Source organism: Trichosurus vulpecula, chromosome 5, assembly GCF_011100635.1.
Source record: "Trichosurus vulpecula isolate mTriVul1 chromosome 5, mTriVul1.pri, whole genome shotgun sequence".
NCBI lineage: Eukaryota > Metazoa > Chordata > Mammalia > Diprotodontia > Phalangeridae > Trichosurus > Trichosurus vulpecula.
Genome location: NC_050577.1, coordinates 109,514,528 through 109,531,609, shown reverse-complemented (window position 1 = coordinate 109,531,609; position 17,082 = coordinate 109,514,528). Strand labels below are relative to the sequence as shown.

The window sequence follows — 17,082 nt, the reverse complement described above, 5'->3', positions numbered from 1 at the left end:
AGGATAAGCTTAATTAGCTTCTTCTGCCAACTCCAAGATTACTTTTTCAAATTCATTTTTCAGAATTTGATAACTGCAGTTGCTGGAGACTTCAAGGGTAACAGCAATATCCCCAAATCCTGTAAGCAACTACGAAGCAGCCTGACAGAGGATAAGCACTGGACTGTGACTTGAGGTTAGTGCCCCAACTTGGAAATTTCTTCTGCCAAAACAGCTGCAAAAACTAAATTAATAGACATAGACTTAGGAGGGACCTTAAAAGTTATTTAGTCCAACCCTATCTCACGGAACTTATAAAGTCCCTCTAAAATATATCTAAAACATAGTTATGTAACCCCTGTCTGAAGGCTTCCTGTAATGCAAACTAACTACTCAAGTCAATGAATTCCTTATTTATCAGCCCTAATTGCCAGTATGTATCAGAGGTAGGGTTTGAACTCAGGTTTTCCTGCTTCTAAGGCTAGTTTTCCATCCATTACGCTATGCTGCCATTATCATTATCATCATTATCATCATCATCACCAACATAGTCATCATCGTGTGACCTTGCACAGGTTTACCTAACCTTTCTGAGCTCTACTTCCCTTATCTACAAAATAAAGGTAGGGTGGAATCAGTGGTTTCCAAGGTCCCTTCCAGCTCAAATTATCTATAAACAGAGCATCTATGAGCCCAAAAGTGATAAAAGAGAGCCATTAGCCTGAATTACAGACCCTAAAAATTGGGGATTCTTAGAAACCACATAAATGTGTTTTTTTTTAGCTACACATTAGGATAAAATTAGGGGAAAACCTCAAGGATTATGGTAATCTTAGCTAGTAAGGAAAAAAAATATATATATGTATATAATTTTTTTTGAAAGATTCAACAATTAAAAGTCTAAAGCCAAAATTTAAACCAAGAATTGGGAGAAAACCAGACTTTCTAAAGGGCAAGGATTTGACATACCCAGACCATTAAGTGAACATGCCTAGAGTATATTATAATGAATATTAAATTCTCCATACCGAGAGTATTTTCGTTCAGTAAGCACTTATTGAGTACTTATGAACATGGTTCTATGCTATATGCAATGGAGACACATTATTCATTCATTCATCTATCCATTCAAGAGGAATTTATTGAGTACCTAAAAATGTTCTCTCTATCTTGTCAAACACCAGCTGCTAAGACACATGACCACTTCTAAGGATACTGGTGAGTGGTGGGAGAGCAGTTACACAGATAGAAAGCAGTTTTTCCTATCACACAATCATTTATAGAAGTGTGAACTGCTCTGAGTCTTTGGCCTTGTATGGTCTTGGCACTCTCACTGAGTGACACCCAAGGCAGCTTTTGGTTCTCCTCTCTCTACCCCTCATCATTTCTGGGGGTGGGGGGTGGTTATTCATCTTCTCCCCAGTCATCTTACTTTCTTCATTGTCCCTTCTTCATCTATCATTTCGCCCCCCATCCCTTATTTTCCCCTCTCTCATTTTTGTCTCCTTTGTTTATGTCTTTCCAATGGCCCCCATGGTATCCACAAGGCTAAAAAGGTCTTCTACAACATTCTATGTCTTTTTATTCCGGTCGGTCTACATTCCTGCCTATAGTCCCTTTTAAGCAGGAAAACAGTAGTCAGTCAGAACTCAGGGGCTGCTGAGAGATCTCCCCATTGTTCAGTACTCTTACAATACCATAAATATGCCTAGGACCGTGCAAGGCAAAACAAAGAATCAACTGAGCTAACCCAATACTTTCGAATTTGTCCTTAAATGCTGCCCAATTTGTATTGGGCCAATCAGGCAAGAGCCAGCTGCTTTATCCACTCAGTTGTAGCGAAATCATTCCTGGGTGACTCTCCTTTCCACACAGACACTACACTCACTTCAAAGGGTTATTCGCTTGGAAAGGCAAAGAGGGAAGCAGCAGGAAAAGTGGGCCAAATGTGAATCCAGTGTTTCCTATTGGGTGAAAGCCATCCATTGGCCCCCAGCTGGTTCAGCATCAGGTTTCTAAACCTCATTTGAAAAGGAAAACAGCTCTTGGATTACTAAAGAGGATAGAGCAGGGGTGCAGAACCTATGGCTTTGAGGCCACATGCGGCCCTCTAGGTCCTCAATTGCAGCCCTTTGACTGAATCCAAATTTCAATTTTCACAGTTCTGTGAAGTCTGGATTCAGTCAAAAGGCCACACTTGAGGACCTAGAGGGCTGCAGGTTCCCCACCCCTGGGCTAGTGTGACTGGAAAGCAGCTCCAAGGCATGAAGAGGTGGACAGTTACTTTTATCTTCTACTGGGTCAGGGGAATCAGGAACTACATGCATTTTGTTTATCTTGGCAATGCTCCAAAGCACCAGAATTATCAGTCACCACAGGATATGTACTTAGTGTTGACATTTTGTAAAATGTCTTATCACAAATTGGAGGAATAAGATGTTTTTGGAAAGTCTGCTAGCTTCTTAAGAGTCCAACAACTTGCCTGAAAGATCACTTTTCACATTCTGCCTTCTATTATTTTTATTGTTACTATGCACGGACCCCAAAGTTTTTGTTGTTCAGTCACTTCAGTCATGTCCGACTTCTTATGACCCCACCTGGGATTTTCCTGGCAGAGACACTGGAGGGCTTTGCCATTTCCTTTTCCAGATCATTTTACAGATGAGGAAAGTGTGGCAAATAGGGCTAAGTGATTTGCCCAGGGTCACACGTCTTGTAAGTGTCTGAAGTCAGATTTGAACTCAGGCCAGCACTCTATCCACTGTGCCACCTGGCTGCCCCAAAAGTTTAACACTCTTTATATCAACAATGGCTGCTCAATAGCGCATGACATGGTGGACAGAGCACTAGCGTTGGAGGCCGGAAGCCCAGGGTTCAAGCTCTGCCTCTGATACACACTGACTATGTGACCCTGGGCAAGTCACATCTCCCAGGCAGCCTTCTAAGACTATTGAAAAGAGAAGGTATCCATTTGTATGGAGAGAGGAAGTTTTCTCAGCAGGTGTTTCCTACACCACTGAAATCATAGTCCTCATCAAAAAAATAAAAATAGCAACTTACATTTATAGGGTCCCTTAAAGTTTACACCACTCTCTACAGACATCATCACATTTAATACAACACTGCTACGAGGGATGAAATGCAAATATTGTAACGCTCATTTTACATAGGAGGAAACAGGCTCAAAGTTAAACGGCTTGCCCAAGGTCACAGAGTGAATCATATAATTCAATTTAATGCAATAAACATTTATTAAGTACATACTGTATGCCAGGCACTGTGCTAAGCTCCTGGGATACAAATAAGAAAAAGAAAGACAGATCCTGCCCTCAGGGAGCTTACATGCCAGTGGGGAAAGGCAACATACAAAAGGAAGCTGGGAGGGTTGAGCTTGAGACTCCAAGTCTATTGCTTTCTACTAAACTATGAGGCTTGCTAATTTGTTTAGCAAACTCTTTCTCCGTAGAAACACAAAGGATTTTAAACATCAGCCCAACTCTAGTTGGACCAAGTCTTTCAGTCACCTCCTCCAGGCCCAAGTAATGCTGTGTCTCAAGTCTTTGGCTTTCTCTTTTCTCTTCTGTACTCTCTTGTTTAGTGATCTCATCCACTTCCATGGCTTCCATTTTCACTTCTATGTAGTCGATTCCAAAATCTACAATGTCTAGCTCTTTTCTGACCTCTAAGGCTACATTTCCAATTGCCTTGTACACATTTCTATTCGGATGTTTCAACAACATCTCAAACCGAATGTTTCTAACAGTCATCAACTTCTCACCAAAACCTGTATCTCCCTCCAACTTCGAAAGCAATAAGCATTTATTAAACACCTACTATGGATCAAGAACTGCTCCAAATTCTGGGGACACAAAAACCAAATGGAAACAGTTCCCATCCTGATGGAAGTTGTTTTCTATCAGGAGGTATAGTTATATACAAAATAAACACAAGGTTAGTTTGAAGGGAAAGGTACTAGCAGCTTGGGGGGTGGGGTGAGTGGGTGGGGACCATCAAACGCTTCATGTAGCAGGTGGCACTTCAGTAAGGTTTTGAATGAAAGCTGAGATTCTAAGAGAGGGATGTGAAGAAAAAGCTCCTTCTAGGCACAGAGAACAATCAGTACCATGTGTCTCTGAGTGTTGCGTATGAGGAACAGTAAGAAGGCTAGTTTGGACCATAAAGTGAGGGGAGATCAATGTCCATGATAAGGCTAGAAAGTTATGTTGGGTCAGGTTATAAAGGGCTTTACATGTCAAAAAGCAAAGTTAATCTTTGTTCCTATTGGTGTCAGGCTGCTGACGGAGTTTACTGAGTATGGGACTAACATGGTCAGATTTATCTGGGCTCTGGTCAAATTACTTTTGCAGTAGTGTGGTGATGGTTGGAGAGAGAAAACACTTTGTTTTGGTCTCCCCCCTGCCCCACCCCAGTCACTCCAGCCTGAAACTTGGGAATGACCCTTGTTTCTTCCCTCTGCTCAGACAACGTATATCCAAATCAGTTCCCAAGTCTTGTTGGTTTTACCTCCATGATAACTTTTGAGTCCATCCTCTTGTCTCTACCCAAACTTCCACAGCCCTCACTAGCTCTTGCCAAGACCGATGTTAATAATCTTTTAATTAGTCTTCCTAGACAGCTACATGGGTACTAGGCCTGGAGTCATGAGTTCAAATCCAGCCTCAGACATGAGCTCTGGGACCCTGGGCAAGTCACTTGACTGCAGTTGCCTCAGTTTTCTCTTCTGTAAAATAAGCTGAGAAAGAAACCATTCCAGCATCTTTGCCAAGAAAACCCTAAATAGGGTCATGAAGAGGTAGACACGACTGAAAAATGACTGAAATAGGTCTCCCTGCTTTTGGTTATTCTCCTCTCTAATCCTGCATACAATTGCCAAAAATAATCTTCTTAATGTATAATCTGACCACAACTCTCCTTTGCTCAGAAACCTTTGGTGGCTCCCTACTGCCTCAAGAATAAATGGAAAGATCTGGCTCCAATCTAACTTTTCAGCCATACTTCTTCACTCTACTCCTCTTCCCATGTTCTGTGTGTTCGAGCCAAACTAAACTCTTGCTTCTCTCACCTTCATACTTTGATGTTTTACAGATGATTAACTATTCTCACAGCCTGGGGATTGGAAAAGGGTAGTGAAAGTATTAGAAGCCACTGACCCCTGAAGAAACCCAGAGATTAAAATGAGCATACTGTTGGAATGATGTCAGTCTATGGTGAAATGGGATTCGATTTTCAAAACTGGGATTTAAAGGAAGCTCTTCAGCAAAACATCTATTGCACAAGGCCAGGTCTAGCAGAAGTGCAACATGAGGCATCTCACACACTGTCCCTCCCCTTCCCACATGCCCTTATTCCCCAGCCCTTGTGCAATATCAGCATTCAACCCCAAATGAAGCCCCAAGAACCAACAGACCTTCCTTTGAAGAGAAGTTTAAGAATTGATCCACTTCATGAGGCTCCAGTTTAATCTTGGGAAGGATTTTCAGGCTTGGGGACTTGACCTAAAGAAAGAATTTCAAACAAGTTTTTGGGATATTTGTCTGTTTTTAAAGAAAAGAGCAACAACATGGTGCGTAGCTATAGAAGAGTTGTTTATCCCACTTTTTTTCTTTATCTGGGGACACCCTACCCCTGACCTCTTCTAAAAGCTGGCTAATAAGAGCTGCTTCTTTCAGAATCTTATAAAGCTTGTGGAACCTCTAAATGAATTAAAGCTATTGACCATTTACCAATGGTGAGACCACTCCAGAGCTAGAATATTGCAGTGGTATTTTATGACAGAGGAAGTTGAATTGTGTTTTCAGTGGCTCTCTTTTATATGAGATGATACAGCTGACTCTCCAGCAGTTTGTCCCCTCCCCCATAACAGTAGAGAAGAGCCTGCACCAAGACATCCACAATCTTCCCAACATAGCAAACAACATGCCCTTGTGAAACAGCAGGTTGGGGAAATAGCCCATGGTCACGGAAGAACCAAGCTAACGTGCCCCAACAAGGGATCAAGTTTATATCCTTGGCCTTATAAGCACCATGATCTAAACCAACTGAATCAATTGTACTTTAGCAATGACAGCAAAGAAATAGCTTACAAATATGTCAGAGGCCCAGTTCTTTAAAAGAATCCTAGGATAATAGGTTTATAGATAGAGAATATAAGCTGCTCCATTAAAATATAAGCTCTTAAGAGTTTATATTCATATATAGTACTTGTAGCCTCAGGACCTAAAATATGTGGGCACTTAATAAACATTTGTTGATGAACAGAAATGAAGTCCTACCTTCTCATTTTACAAATGAGAGAACAGAGGCCCAGAGAGGTTAAGTAACTTGGCCAAAGTCACTAGTAGGATCTGAACCCACATCTTGTGAATTTCAAGTCCAAAACCTTCTCTGCCATGCCACTTTGCTGCCTAAGAGGAAGGGATTCAAGTACCTGTGTAGAAAAGGACCATGGGAAGGCAAATTAATAGACTTTTTTTTTCTCATAATGTTTTCTACGCTAACCAGATAGAAATAGAAAGGGGTTTAGCACTGTTTTGTCTGAGGTGAAGCTTCACAATTCTGCTCCTGCTGGGTTATCCAGCACAAGTGATTTTCCTATGTAAGACAGGTTTACCTGCTAGTCATATGTTTCTGTAATACTTTTGTGCAATTTCTTGTATGTAAGATCTTGTGCAATGCTCAGAGATTTTGTAATAATGGGAAAATAAGTGTAGGTTGGTAGTTATTATTTTCTTGATTGCCTTGGAAGAAGTAAATGTTTATTGATGACCAAAATAAAAACTATTTGGCATATCTCTCCCTCTTTCAGTATCTTAAGAATCAATTCCTCAGAAAAGTGAGACACTAATGCACTGTTGGTGAAGTTTTGAACTGATCCAACCATTCTGGAGAGTAATTTGGAACTATACCCAAAGGGTGATAAAAACTGTGCATACCTTTTGATCCAGCAATACCACTACTAGATCTGTATCCTAAAGAGATTTTTTTTTTACAAAAGGGAAAAGGATGTATTTGTATAAAAATATTTATAGCAGATTTTTTTGTGGTATCAAAGAATTGAAAATTGAGGGGATGCACAAGTTGAGGTATATGATTGTAAGGCAATACTACTGTGCTTTAAGAAATGATGAGCAGGATACTTTCAGAAAAACCTGAAAAGATTTACATGAACTGATGTAAAATGAACAGAAACAAGAAAACGTCATACATAGTAACAGCAATATTACACAATAATCAGCTGCGTATAACTTCACTATTCTCAGCAATTCAATGATCTAAGACAATTACAAAGGACTCATGATGAAAAATACTATTTCCAGAGAAAGAACTAACGGAGTCTGAATGCAGATTGAAAGCTGTTTTTCACTTGCTCTATTTAAAAATTTTTTTTCTGTGTTTTGTTTCACAACATGACTAATATGGAAATATGTTTTGCAAGATTGCACATGTATAACCTATATCAAATTGATTATCGTCTCAGGGGAAGGGAGAAGGTAAAGAGGAAGGGGAGAATTTGGAACTCAAAATTTTTTTCAAAGATTAATGTTAAAAATTTTTACATGCAATTGGGAAAAATATTATTTCAAAAAAGAATCAATATCTCAATGTTTTTGAAATAGTGTGGCCTCTATCATAGGCTTCGTCCATGTATATTTATTTGGTCTTTTCTAACTCTCTTTGCTTTCTTTATTACCATTTCTATCAGCTTTCTCATGCAGCACATCAGGGACTATGATGTTAGAGTCCAAATATGATGATTAAACTATCACTGATGAAGAAAATTGTTACAGAAATCTTTACAAATCTCTTCCATTTTCTATTTGTTTTCCTCGTTTCTGTTTCATCTTTTAATGTTCTTTGGATAATTTGGGTATCTGACTCCTTTACCAAGCTTTCCATAAATTTGTTTCTCCATTGCTTTTTGCTTTTTTAGGAAGTAATACTGTTCATAATCTTATACCACCTTCCTCTGTAAGATTTTAGAGTTTATATTCTAACACTCATGCTGCCTTTGGCTAATATTTCTCCCTGCTTGGAAAAGAAATCAAGAGTTTATTGGCCAAGTAAGTTTATAGATTATTTTGGCCTCCTAAAGGTGGTGACTGATTTAAAACTGTTAAACTTTCTCAGGAAATGGTGATAGTCTCAACTGATGTCCATTCCTTTATCCATTTCCAACTTTTAAGCATCAACATCATCATGTTGTAGCTATTTTAATTGCACTCTATAAAGTCTTCTCAGAGAAGCAACATTGGGTAGTGGAAAGAGAACTGACCTCAGAGCCTGGAGGACCTGGGTTCAAGTCTTGCCTCTGCCACATACTGACTGTGTGACTCCAGGAGAGTCCATGAAATGTTCAATGGCTCTGAGCAATTCTCTAAGGCTTTAAATGGCAGAGAAGGTCCTGATTTTCATTGGCAGAGGAAATATATATTCTTCTCATTTTTATTCTTTTATCTAATTTGATATTGCTTTTGATTTTTGTGATAAGAAAGTAATTCATTATTCAGTTGTTTCAGTTGTGTCCTACTCTTTATGACCCCATTTGGGGGTTTTCTTGGCAAAGATACTGGAGTGATTTGCCATTTCCATCTCCAGCTCATTTTACAGATGATGAACTGAGGAAAACAGGGTTAAGTGATTTGTCCAGGGTCACACAGCTAGTGAGGGTCTGAAGCCAGATTTGAATTCATGAAGATAAGTCTTCCTGATACAAAGCCCAATGGTCTATCAATTATATCACTTAGACACCTGGTTTAGAATTTATTCCCTCATTGGTACCTAGGCAATTCCTGTCTATTAAGATATTGTCAATTTATTTTTGTGTGTGTGATGCTATTTGGTGCTCACTATGTCCACCATCTTCTAACTCTTTTCTTGAAGAAAATACTCATAACAGATGAGGCTTCTGTGTTTTCTATAAAATTTTGGCTTCTTTCATTTCTTAATCTTAAGCTACGTTGTTTTCTGAAATTATTTTTGCTGCTTTCTCCTATGTAGGCTTGGCACTGAAGTCACCAAGTATTAAAACGTATACAGATTTAATTCTGAGGGTCTTACTGTATTCTGCATAGGATTTCTTTACTTCCTCGTCATCTGCAACGAATGTTAAACATTGTTGCCTCAGCTACAATGATCTTCATCATTTTTCGCAAATGTTCATCATGAACACTGATTGCTCACAACCAAGTATCCCATGAAATTATGTTTCTTGTTGCCTTTGGAAACCAAATAAAAGCAACTCTACCAACTCTTTTAACTGCCTTTCCAAAGAGAACTTGTGATTCATCTGCCCATTTATCTGCAAGTCCCTTTTAGCATTTGATTACATTTATAGCAAAAATGTCAATATTTAATATGATTTCATTTTTCCGGTACCATGTTGACTCATTGGCTATGAGACAATGAGCTTACATTTAGAATGCCGACAGCTAAGCTAATGTTTATAGACAGTCTAAAAACTGTGTAATTCTATGTACCTTCCTCTCCCTTCTCTGGCATCTTGCTACCATTGCATGCAAGTAGAAGGAGTCTACATAAGACTAAATGCCATTCTTTGTTGCCTGGGTTGTCACAACCAAAGAATTAGACAAGTAGTGGCTGGCCTACCGGTGACAAACCTGCCTGGATAGAGCTAGAGTGGTCCTAGGGATGGTCTTGGGTCAGTGCTACACTTCTGAGCTTTTCCAGTAAGGCAGAACCTGTGGAGTATACAGTCTATGCCATAGCTTTCAAGAGATCCAGGATCATCTCTATCTCTCAATGAGGTATTGGAGTGGAACTTTTGTGATGTGGGACAGGTGTGATTCTGCAGCAAATACACACACACACACACACACACACACACACACATCTGAGACCACACTAATTTAACAGTGTCTAGAACAAGGAAAGTGACCATTATAGACTACTTTGTACCCTGCAAAATATTACTGTAGCTGCTTTGGTAAAGCCACACCTAAAGCATTCTTTTCAGTTCTAGGAAATATATTATAAAAGGGACATGGACACAATGGAACCCATCTAGAGTACAGTGAACAAGATGGTGAAGGTCATTAAAATCATTTCATTCAGATTGTTGAAGGACTTGAGGACATTCAACCTGAAGATTTGGAAAAGCATTTCTTCAAAATTCTAAAGATTTGTTTTCTGAAAGACTGAGCTGTATAGCTCCAGAGGACAGAAGTAGGATCATTTAGTTTAACCTATAGAGAGGCAGATTTTTAGCTCAGCATAAGGAAGAACTTTCTAAAAACCAGAGCTTTCCAAAAATGGAACAAATTGCCCTAGATCCTCGTGAGCTACCCATCCCCGAAACTGTTTAAGTGAAGACTAGATGACATCTGATATACATATATCTAATATAAATACATTTATATATGTATATATGGAGAGAGAGAGACAGACAGACAGAAAGAGGATTCTTTTTATTAGGAAGCTGGGTGGATTCAGTGATCTAGATTGCAATCCCATTCAATTCTAAGATTCTATTTGCATAGCACTGTGATCCACCACTATTAAGTATGGTAAATATCTAGATAGAAGGAAAACAAGAGGAGCTAAGTTGTAGAAGCTATGGAAATTGGAATTGAAAATAAAATAAAATCGAATTTAAAAAACCTACGGGTATGGAACCAGGTAGCAGAAAATCAATTATGCTTTCATGAAGGCAACAGGATGGCTGCTGGTAATGGAGACACGAAGTCCACAAAGTCCTCCAAAGTGCACATATAACAAAAGTGAAACACTATTCAAAACTGACTATTCCCAACAATCATAGAAATAAATTACATTTGTATTGTGGAGTTGCCCCTCACTATAACCCTTCTCTCATCAAAAGCTTTCCATTCCAATCTACTGAGATACCACTTTTCTCCATGGAAACAGATCTCTGGTTTTATAGGATTTGCCATATCATCACTTTTTGTGGGGCCTCTAGGATGGCAGAGAAGGGATAACCTATATTACAAATAGCAAATCAACTCATTCCAGGTCTTGAATACTCTAGCTTCAGAACTGAGTGGGGGCGGGGGGAGGCGGAGGGGGGGAATCAAAAGGTTTTGTTGAAGAAAGGGAATCCGCTTTTTTTTTTTCATTTCAGCTTGTGAAATGGAATAAAACGAAGTGTACCTCATCATCATTCTGCAGCTGGGGATCTTCACTGCCTAGAGAAGCAGGAGCTGTAGTGATGGTCAGAGTGACTGATGGCACAAGGCCAGGAGATTCGCACAGAATGGGTTCTGTCTTGATGGTCGCTGAAGTCAGGCACCATTCCTCACCGGCCAGATTAGCTGGTAGACAAAGTCAATGCACACAAGTTAGAATCAATGAAGGCACTAGATGAAATGAACAAACATGATTACCAACTTTCCACTCCATAGAGGAATATTCCCAAGAAAAATAAAAATAGAGTCAGGGTGTGCACTGTCACTTTTCAAACATGCCTTGATCAATTACTGGTGGACCTCTCTGCCACTCCTACTATTTGGTTTCCCAGTTTGTCATGCCCCTTCCTTCTTCCCATTTTCTCTCATTTTGTTTCTCCTCCTTCTTTTCCTGCCCTTAGGAGATAAGTGTCTGGAAGATCTCAAGCAAATGCTGCTCCTTATTCTCACAGAAAAGTGCTGGATCCCAGGATTCTATCTCTGGCTCTGCCCCTGATTTCTGTGACTGAGTCACGCATCCCTAATGCTTCCCTCAGTCTTCTCCACAGTCTAAATATTGAACAACAACAAAAAAAAATAAGGGAGAACTCTAGGAAAGGAGATAAGAAGCACCACTTTTTTTTTATTTTTAATGTACTTTGAAATCACCTCTTGGTTCTTATTAGCTTTGTTCAAAGCTAGGACCTAAAGACAGTCCGGGTCAAACAGGAAAGAAAAGAGGAAAGACAGGGTTAACAATTACACCATGGAGGGTTGCAAATAAACTATCAAGCAAGAGAAAACAGCTGTTGAACCAGGGATCCTGACGGGTCAGCAAACATAAGACTGGCTAGAATGGATCTAAAGTGAGATTTTAAAAAGTCAAATCTCAATTGAAGAACAAAATGAAAAACTAAAAGTGCCAAATAAATTAAATGGGGAAGGGGGTCGGGAGTGGGGATGGAAGGTGGGCAAAGTGAGGTGGTGAAGAGGAGATAAGAATGGGAATTATTCCTAACATCACCATAGAGTTTCACTGAAGGACTTTGATAAATGTCACACCATCATTGAATTATTTATTTATTTTTTGGTTAGCAAGTCTTTACTTTTCATATATGATAAACTACCTCGGAGTGGGGAAGAGTATGGATAACAGATAATCTAAAAGGGAAAGTTCAAGGAGCCATTGATAATTAGCAATCAACCAGAAATAAAGATAAAGCATTTCTTAAATAAAAATAAGAGATGTTAGAGCAAAGATTTCATTCAATAAAAACTCAATTTCAATGCAACTTTTTCACAATACACATCATAAACACTACCTTAAGGCTTTCTAAATTTATTAAGGACAAGGTACATCTTTATAATGGGGCTGGATGATTTTTTTCCCCTCAAGTTAAGTTTGGAACGTATCTTACTTCCATTAACAATCCCCCTCCCCCACTTTATTTTCTAAGGTAACAAAAACATAGGCCAGAGTTCTGTTGGTTGGGAAGGTCTGGACTTTAAGCCAAGTTTACAGAGCTGTTGCACCTCCTGGTGATTCATGGGTGTTTCCACTGACTTGCACAAGATATACCTCACAACCTGGCAGAGGGAGGAGGGGCAAGAAACAAAGGGCTTTTTGATGGAGACTGGACGAGTGAGACCACACTGCACTCCAATCGAGTTCGGAGTCAAATACAAACTTAAGTCTCTAATTTAGGGAGGCATTGGGAGGCAAAGCAGAGCCCTCTGCTACCAAAACCCAGGAAGTATACATTCAGATCTTCTTAGTCCTCATCAAATTTTCTGCAGCTTCTGATACGACTGATCACCCTTCCCCCTTCTCTATGCTTTTCCTCCTCATTTGATTTCAGTGACTCCGCTATCTCCTGTTTTTCCTCCTAACTCTGCTTTTCCTCCAGCTCTTTCAAAATGTTTTTTAAAATTTTTATTTATTTTATTTTTAATTTATGGGCTAAAACAAGCATTTCCATAACATAGTATAATAAAAAATTGCACATGGAACTGCAAATTTATTATGTACAACCTGTTATCCCTTTCAAATATATAAAAGTTATCACGTAAATTTCTTTTTTTTTCCTTCCCTCCCTCACCCTAGAGATGGCTACCATTTGACACAACTATGTATGGATATATATGGATATAACATGTATATGTAAAATCATTCTATACATACTTCTATTTATAAGTTCTCTCTCTGGATGCAGATAAGTGTCTTTCTTAATATGTCCATTGTGGTTATTTCGGTATTTGTAATAGTCAAAATAACATTCACTCAATGTCATCATTAAAACAATATTGCTGTTACTGTTTACCACATTCTCTTGGTTGTGCTCATTTTGCTTTTCATTATTTTGTGCAAGTCTTTCCATGTTTTTCTAAGATCGTTGACCTTATTTCTTACAGCACAGTAGTATTCCACCACAATCATACACCACAACTTGTTCAGTCATTCCTCAATTGAAGGACATCTTCACAATTTCCAGTTCTTTGTCACCGCAAAGAGAGCTGCTGTAAATATTTTAGATTTATATAAGCTTACAGATTTATCTCCTGCCTTCAGTCTCTCCCTAATCACTTCCAACTGAATGCTATACATCTTTACCTAAATGCTCTATTGACAAGTTAAACTATGTCCAAATCAGAGGCTGTGATTTTTCCTACAAAACCTGCTCTTCCTCTTAACATTCCCATTTCTGTTGACCACTGTCTTCTCAGCTGCCCAGCATCATAATCTCTGGGTCATTTTATTTCCTCTCCATTCCTCACTTCCAATAAATTGCCCAAATCGTTCAATTCCATCTCCCCAAATACCTGCTTTCAGTATAGAACCAGTCTTGAAACTAGAAAAACTTGGGTTCAAATTCCATCCTCTGACACATACTGGCCTGCAACCCTGGACAAGTCACAACCTCTCCATCTTTTAGGCAATCCTCTAAAACTCTAAGTTGTAGTTAAGGTGCCAGCCTGCTTTGATAGAGGGAGTTTCCTCTCCTGGGAGCCCCCAATAGAGAAATCCCAGGTCTAGTACCTATCTTTCTCCCACAATAAACTTTCTCTGGGAATCTCTTGTACTCCCAATCCCTCGATTCCTACAGCAGACTCCTCAGACATCTCCAAATGTTAGAATCTTCTCCCTCAAAGGCCATATCTTCCATAAAACTTCCCCCGATATTCTCAGCCAGAAAAACTCTTCCCTTCTCTGGTGCCATTGGTTCATCTTTGTTTCCTAAGCTTTCCCAATTCTTTGCACATAGTAACTACTTAGGCAATGCTGATTCAATACTCTGCCGGCAAATGAAGCCACAGGCTACAAAGATATAGGAGAAGGTTTAGAAGAGAGATCTCGGAGATAGGGAGGATAGGGAGAGCAGCAACTCTCACTTACATAAAACTCCATCATTTATATTTTTCTTACAAAAACCTACAGAGAGTGAGAATTCTTCTACTCCTGTACTGCAGATGGGGAAACAGGCTCAATGAGCTTAATTAACTCACCTACGGTCACACAACTGGGGGATGGTGGTGAAGCCAGCACACGAGCCTTCTGATTTCAAGCCCATGATTATTCCACCACCTTTCTAGCTAAAGAGGACAACCATTTCTCTGTTCATGGGGAAACTGTAATGTCACAGACAGTAACGCTGCTCTCATTTCAGGATTACATTTTCTGGAACAAAATGCTTACCCATCATGCAGCAAGGAAGATAAATAAAACATAACCTTCCTCCATATTTAAAACATCATGGAAGGCAGCAGCCCTGAACACAATTCCTTTGTGATTGTGAGATGAAGATAGGCCTCTCAGTTATTGCTTAAGTTTACAATGATGAAACCCAATCTGAATGGCTGGCGAGAAAGAGATGCAATTTGAATAAATGGTGAATTGAAGATGAAAATTAATGCAAAGACTGTAATTAGATCCTCTCACCTATTCTAACCATGATAAAACTATACTATTCTCCATGATGAAGGTGAGGAGGAGGGGAAAAGGGGGAGGAGAGAGAAGGGAGTAACCATGTAGATAGCATCTACTATATGCCAGGCACCGTGCAAAGCTTTTTGCAAATATTCTCTCAGGTGATCCTCACAAGAACCCTGTGAGGTAGATGCTATTATCTCTATTTTACAGTTGAAGAAACTGAGGCAAACAGAGATTCCGTGACTTATCCGGAGTCACAGCTAGTAAGTGTCTGGGTCTGGATTTGAACCCAGGTCTTTCTGACTCTAGGTCCATCATGCTGCCACAGAGCTGCCTCACGATGATGGGTTGTAGCAGCCACAGACAGATGGGTCATAGAACACTGGAAAGAACACTTGGGTTTAGAGTCAGGGGCCCGGAGTTCAAATCATTCGCTTCATTTCCCGCAACTGTAAAATGAGGAGGTTGTGTTCTATGACTTCTAAGCTTCATTTCCGTTTGACACTTGTGATCATATAAGCCTGTGAATTCATTTTCTCAATACCAAGATGTCCTATAGACAACTTTAAAATACTGATAAAATCACCAGTGTACCGGGGAATAAGGGGAATGAGGGGTAGGAGAGATAATGGTGCAAAATAGAATCCCAGAACTCTCCAAAAAAAATATGCCTCATTCTGAAACAACTCTGACAAACCAGGGTTCAAGATGATTATTCCAACCAATGAGGTAGGTTCATTCTTTCCACCACACAAACATGTCTGAGTGTCTCTAGAAGTCTTTCTTTTTTTTTTTTAAATAAGCTAACCCTGGGGCAGCTAGGTGGCTCAGTGAGTAGAGCACCGGCCCTGGAGTTAGGAGGACCTAAGTTCAAATTCGACCTCAGACACTTGACACATGTACTAGCTGTGTGACTTTGGGCAAGTCACTTAACCCCATTGCCCTGCCTTCCCACCTCAAAAAACATTTTAAAAAAATAAGCTAACCCCACAACAGGGGAACCCTGATCCATTACTTCTTCGAGGTGACAGTAATAAGGTGGTGTTTCTAGATCTGCCAAACACTGAGGTGATCTGCTGACAGGTTGGAATGCATTCAGAGCAGGAACAACCAAGATCTGGAAGATACCAGGGACTAAGCTGTAGCAAGACCGGTTAAAGGAATTGAGAATTTTTGGCCAATCCATTAATACTCTAGCATTGTGTCCAAGCCCCTCTCCAGGTCAAGAGCTTTTAACTTAGCATCCAAGAACTTGTTTTGGTTTTGTTGTTGTCATTGTTGGTTTGCTTTTGCTAACTATTTCAATATAATTGGTTTCCTTTATGATCTTTTGTATTTTATTTTATTCATTTAAAAAAATTAATCTGAGAAAAGGCTATAGACTTTACCAGACTACAGAAAAGGTCCATAATACATGCAAAAACAGCTAAGAACCCCTGATCTAAGGTGTGTACTATTTCTTTACAAAAATGAGCAAGTTTGTTTTCCCAGAGGAATTTGTTGTTCAGTTGTTTCAATCATGTCTGACTCATTTTGGCGGGGTGGGGTGGGCTTCTTGGCAAAGATCCTGGAGCGGTTCGCTATTTCATTCTCCAGCACATTTTACAGATGAGGAAACGGAGGCAGATTTTAGTGACTTGCTAAGGGCCATACCTCTAGTAAGTGTCTGAGGCCATATTTGAACTTAGGAAGATGAGTCTTCCTGACTCTTGGTCCGGTTCTATCCACTACACCATCTAGCTACCCTCCCAAAAGAATACTACTCTGAATAAGGCGGATTAATATGTCTCTTCCTGTAGGGGAACACCTGGACAATTGTTGCTTTGCTACCATATAGACCCACAGAAAGAAGAATTGGGAATTCAGTTGCTCACCATGCACTGTACTCACTACCACCTATAAAGCTGCATCTACACCAGTCAAAATCAGATCAGCTAGGATAGTCTTAGGGAACTAATAACTCTCAGTAGGGAAGTGAGAGACTATGGATTTGAAATGTGGTATCTGCTAACA

General features: G+C 39.6%; 1 protein-coding gene across 1 annotated transcript in view; it reads right to left on the bottom strand.

Moving 5' to 3' along the window:
* Window positions 1-17,082, bottom strand: part of CREB3L2 (cAMP responsive element binding protein 3 like 2) — a 173,066-nt gene that overhangs the window by 37,193 nt on the left and 118,791 nt on the right. Inside the window, exons 3-4 of the mRNA XM_036760362.1 lie at window positions 11,128-11,288; window positions 5,408-5,495 (exon numbers count right to left, since the gene is read on the bottom strand). Of these exons, the coding sequence (XP_036616257.1) occupies window positions 5,408-5,495; window positions 11,128-11,288 (249 nt within the window). The remainder of the gene's footprint in view (window positions 1-5,407; window positions 5,496-11,127; window positions 11,289-17,082) is intronic.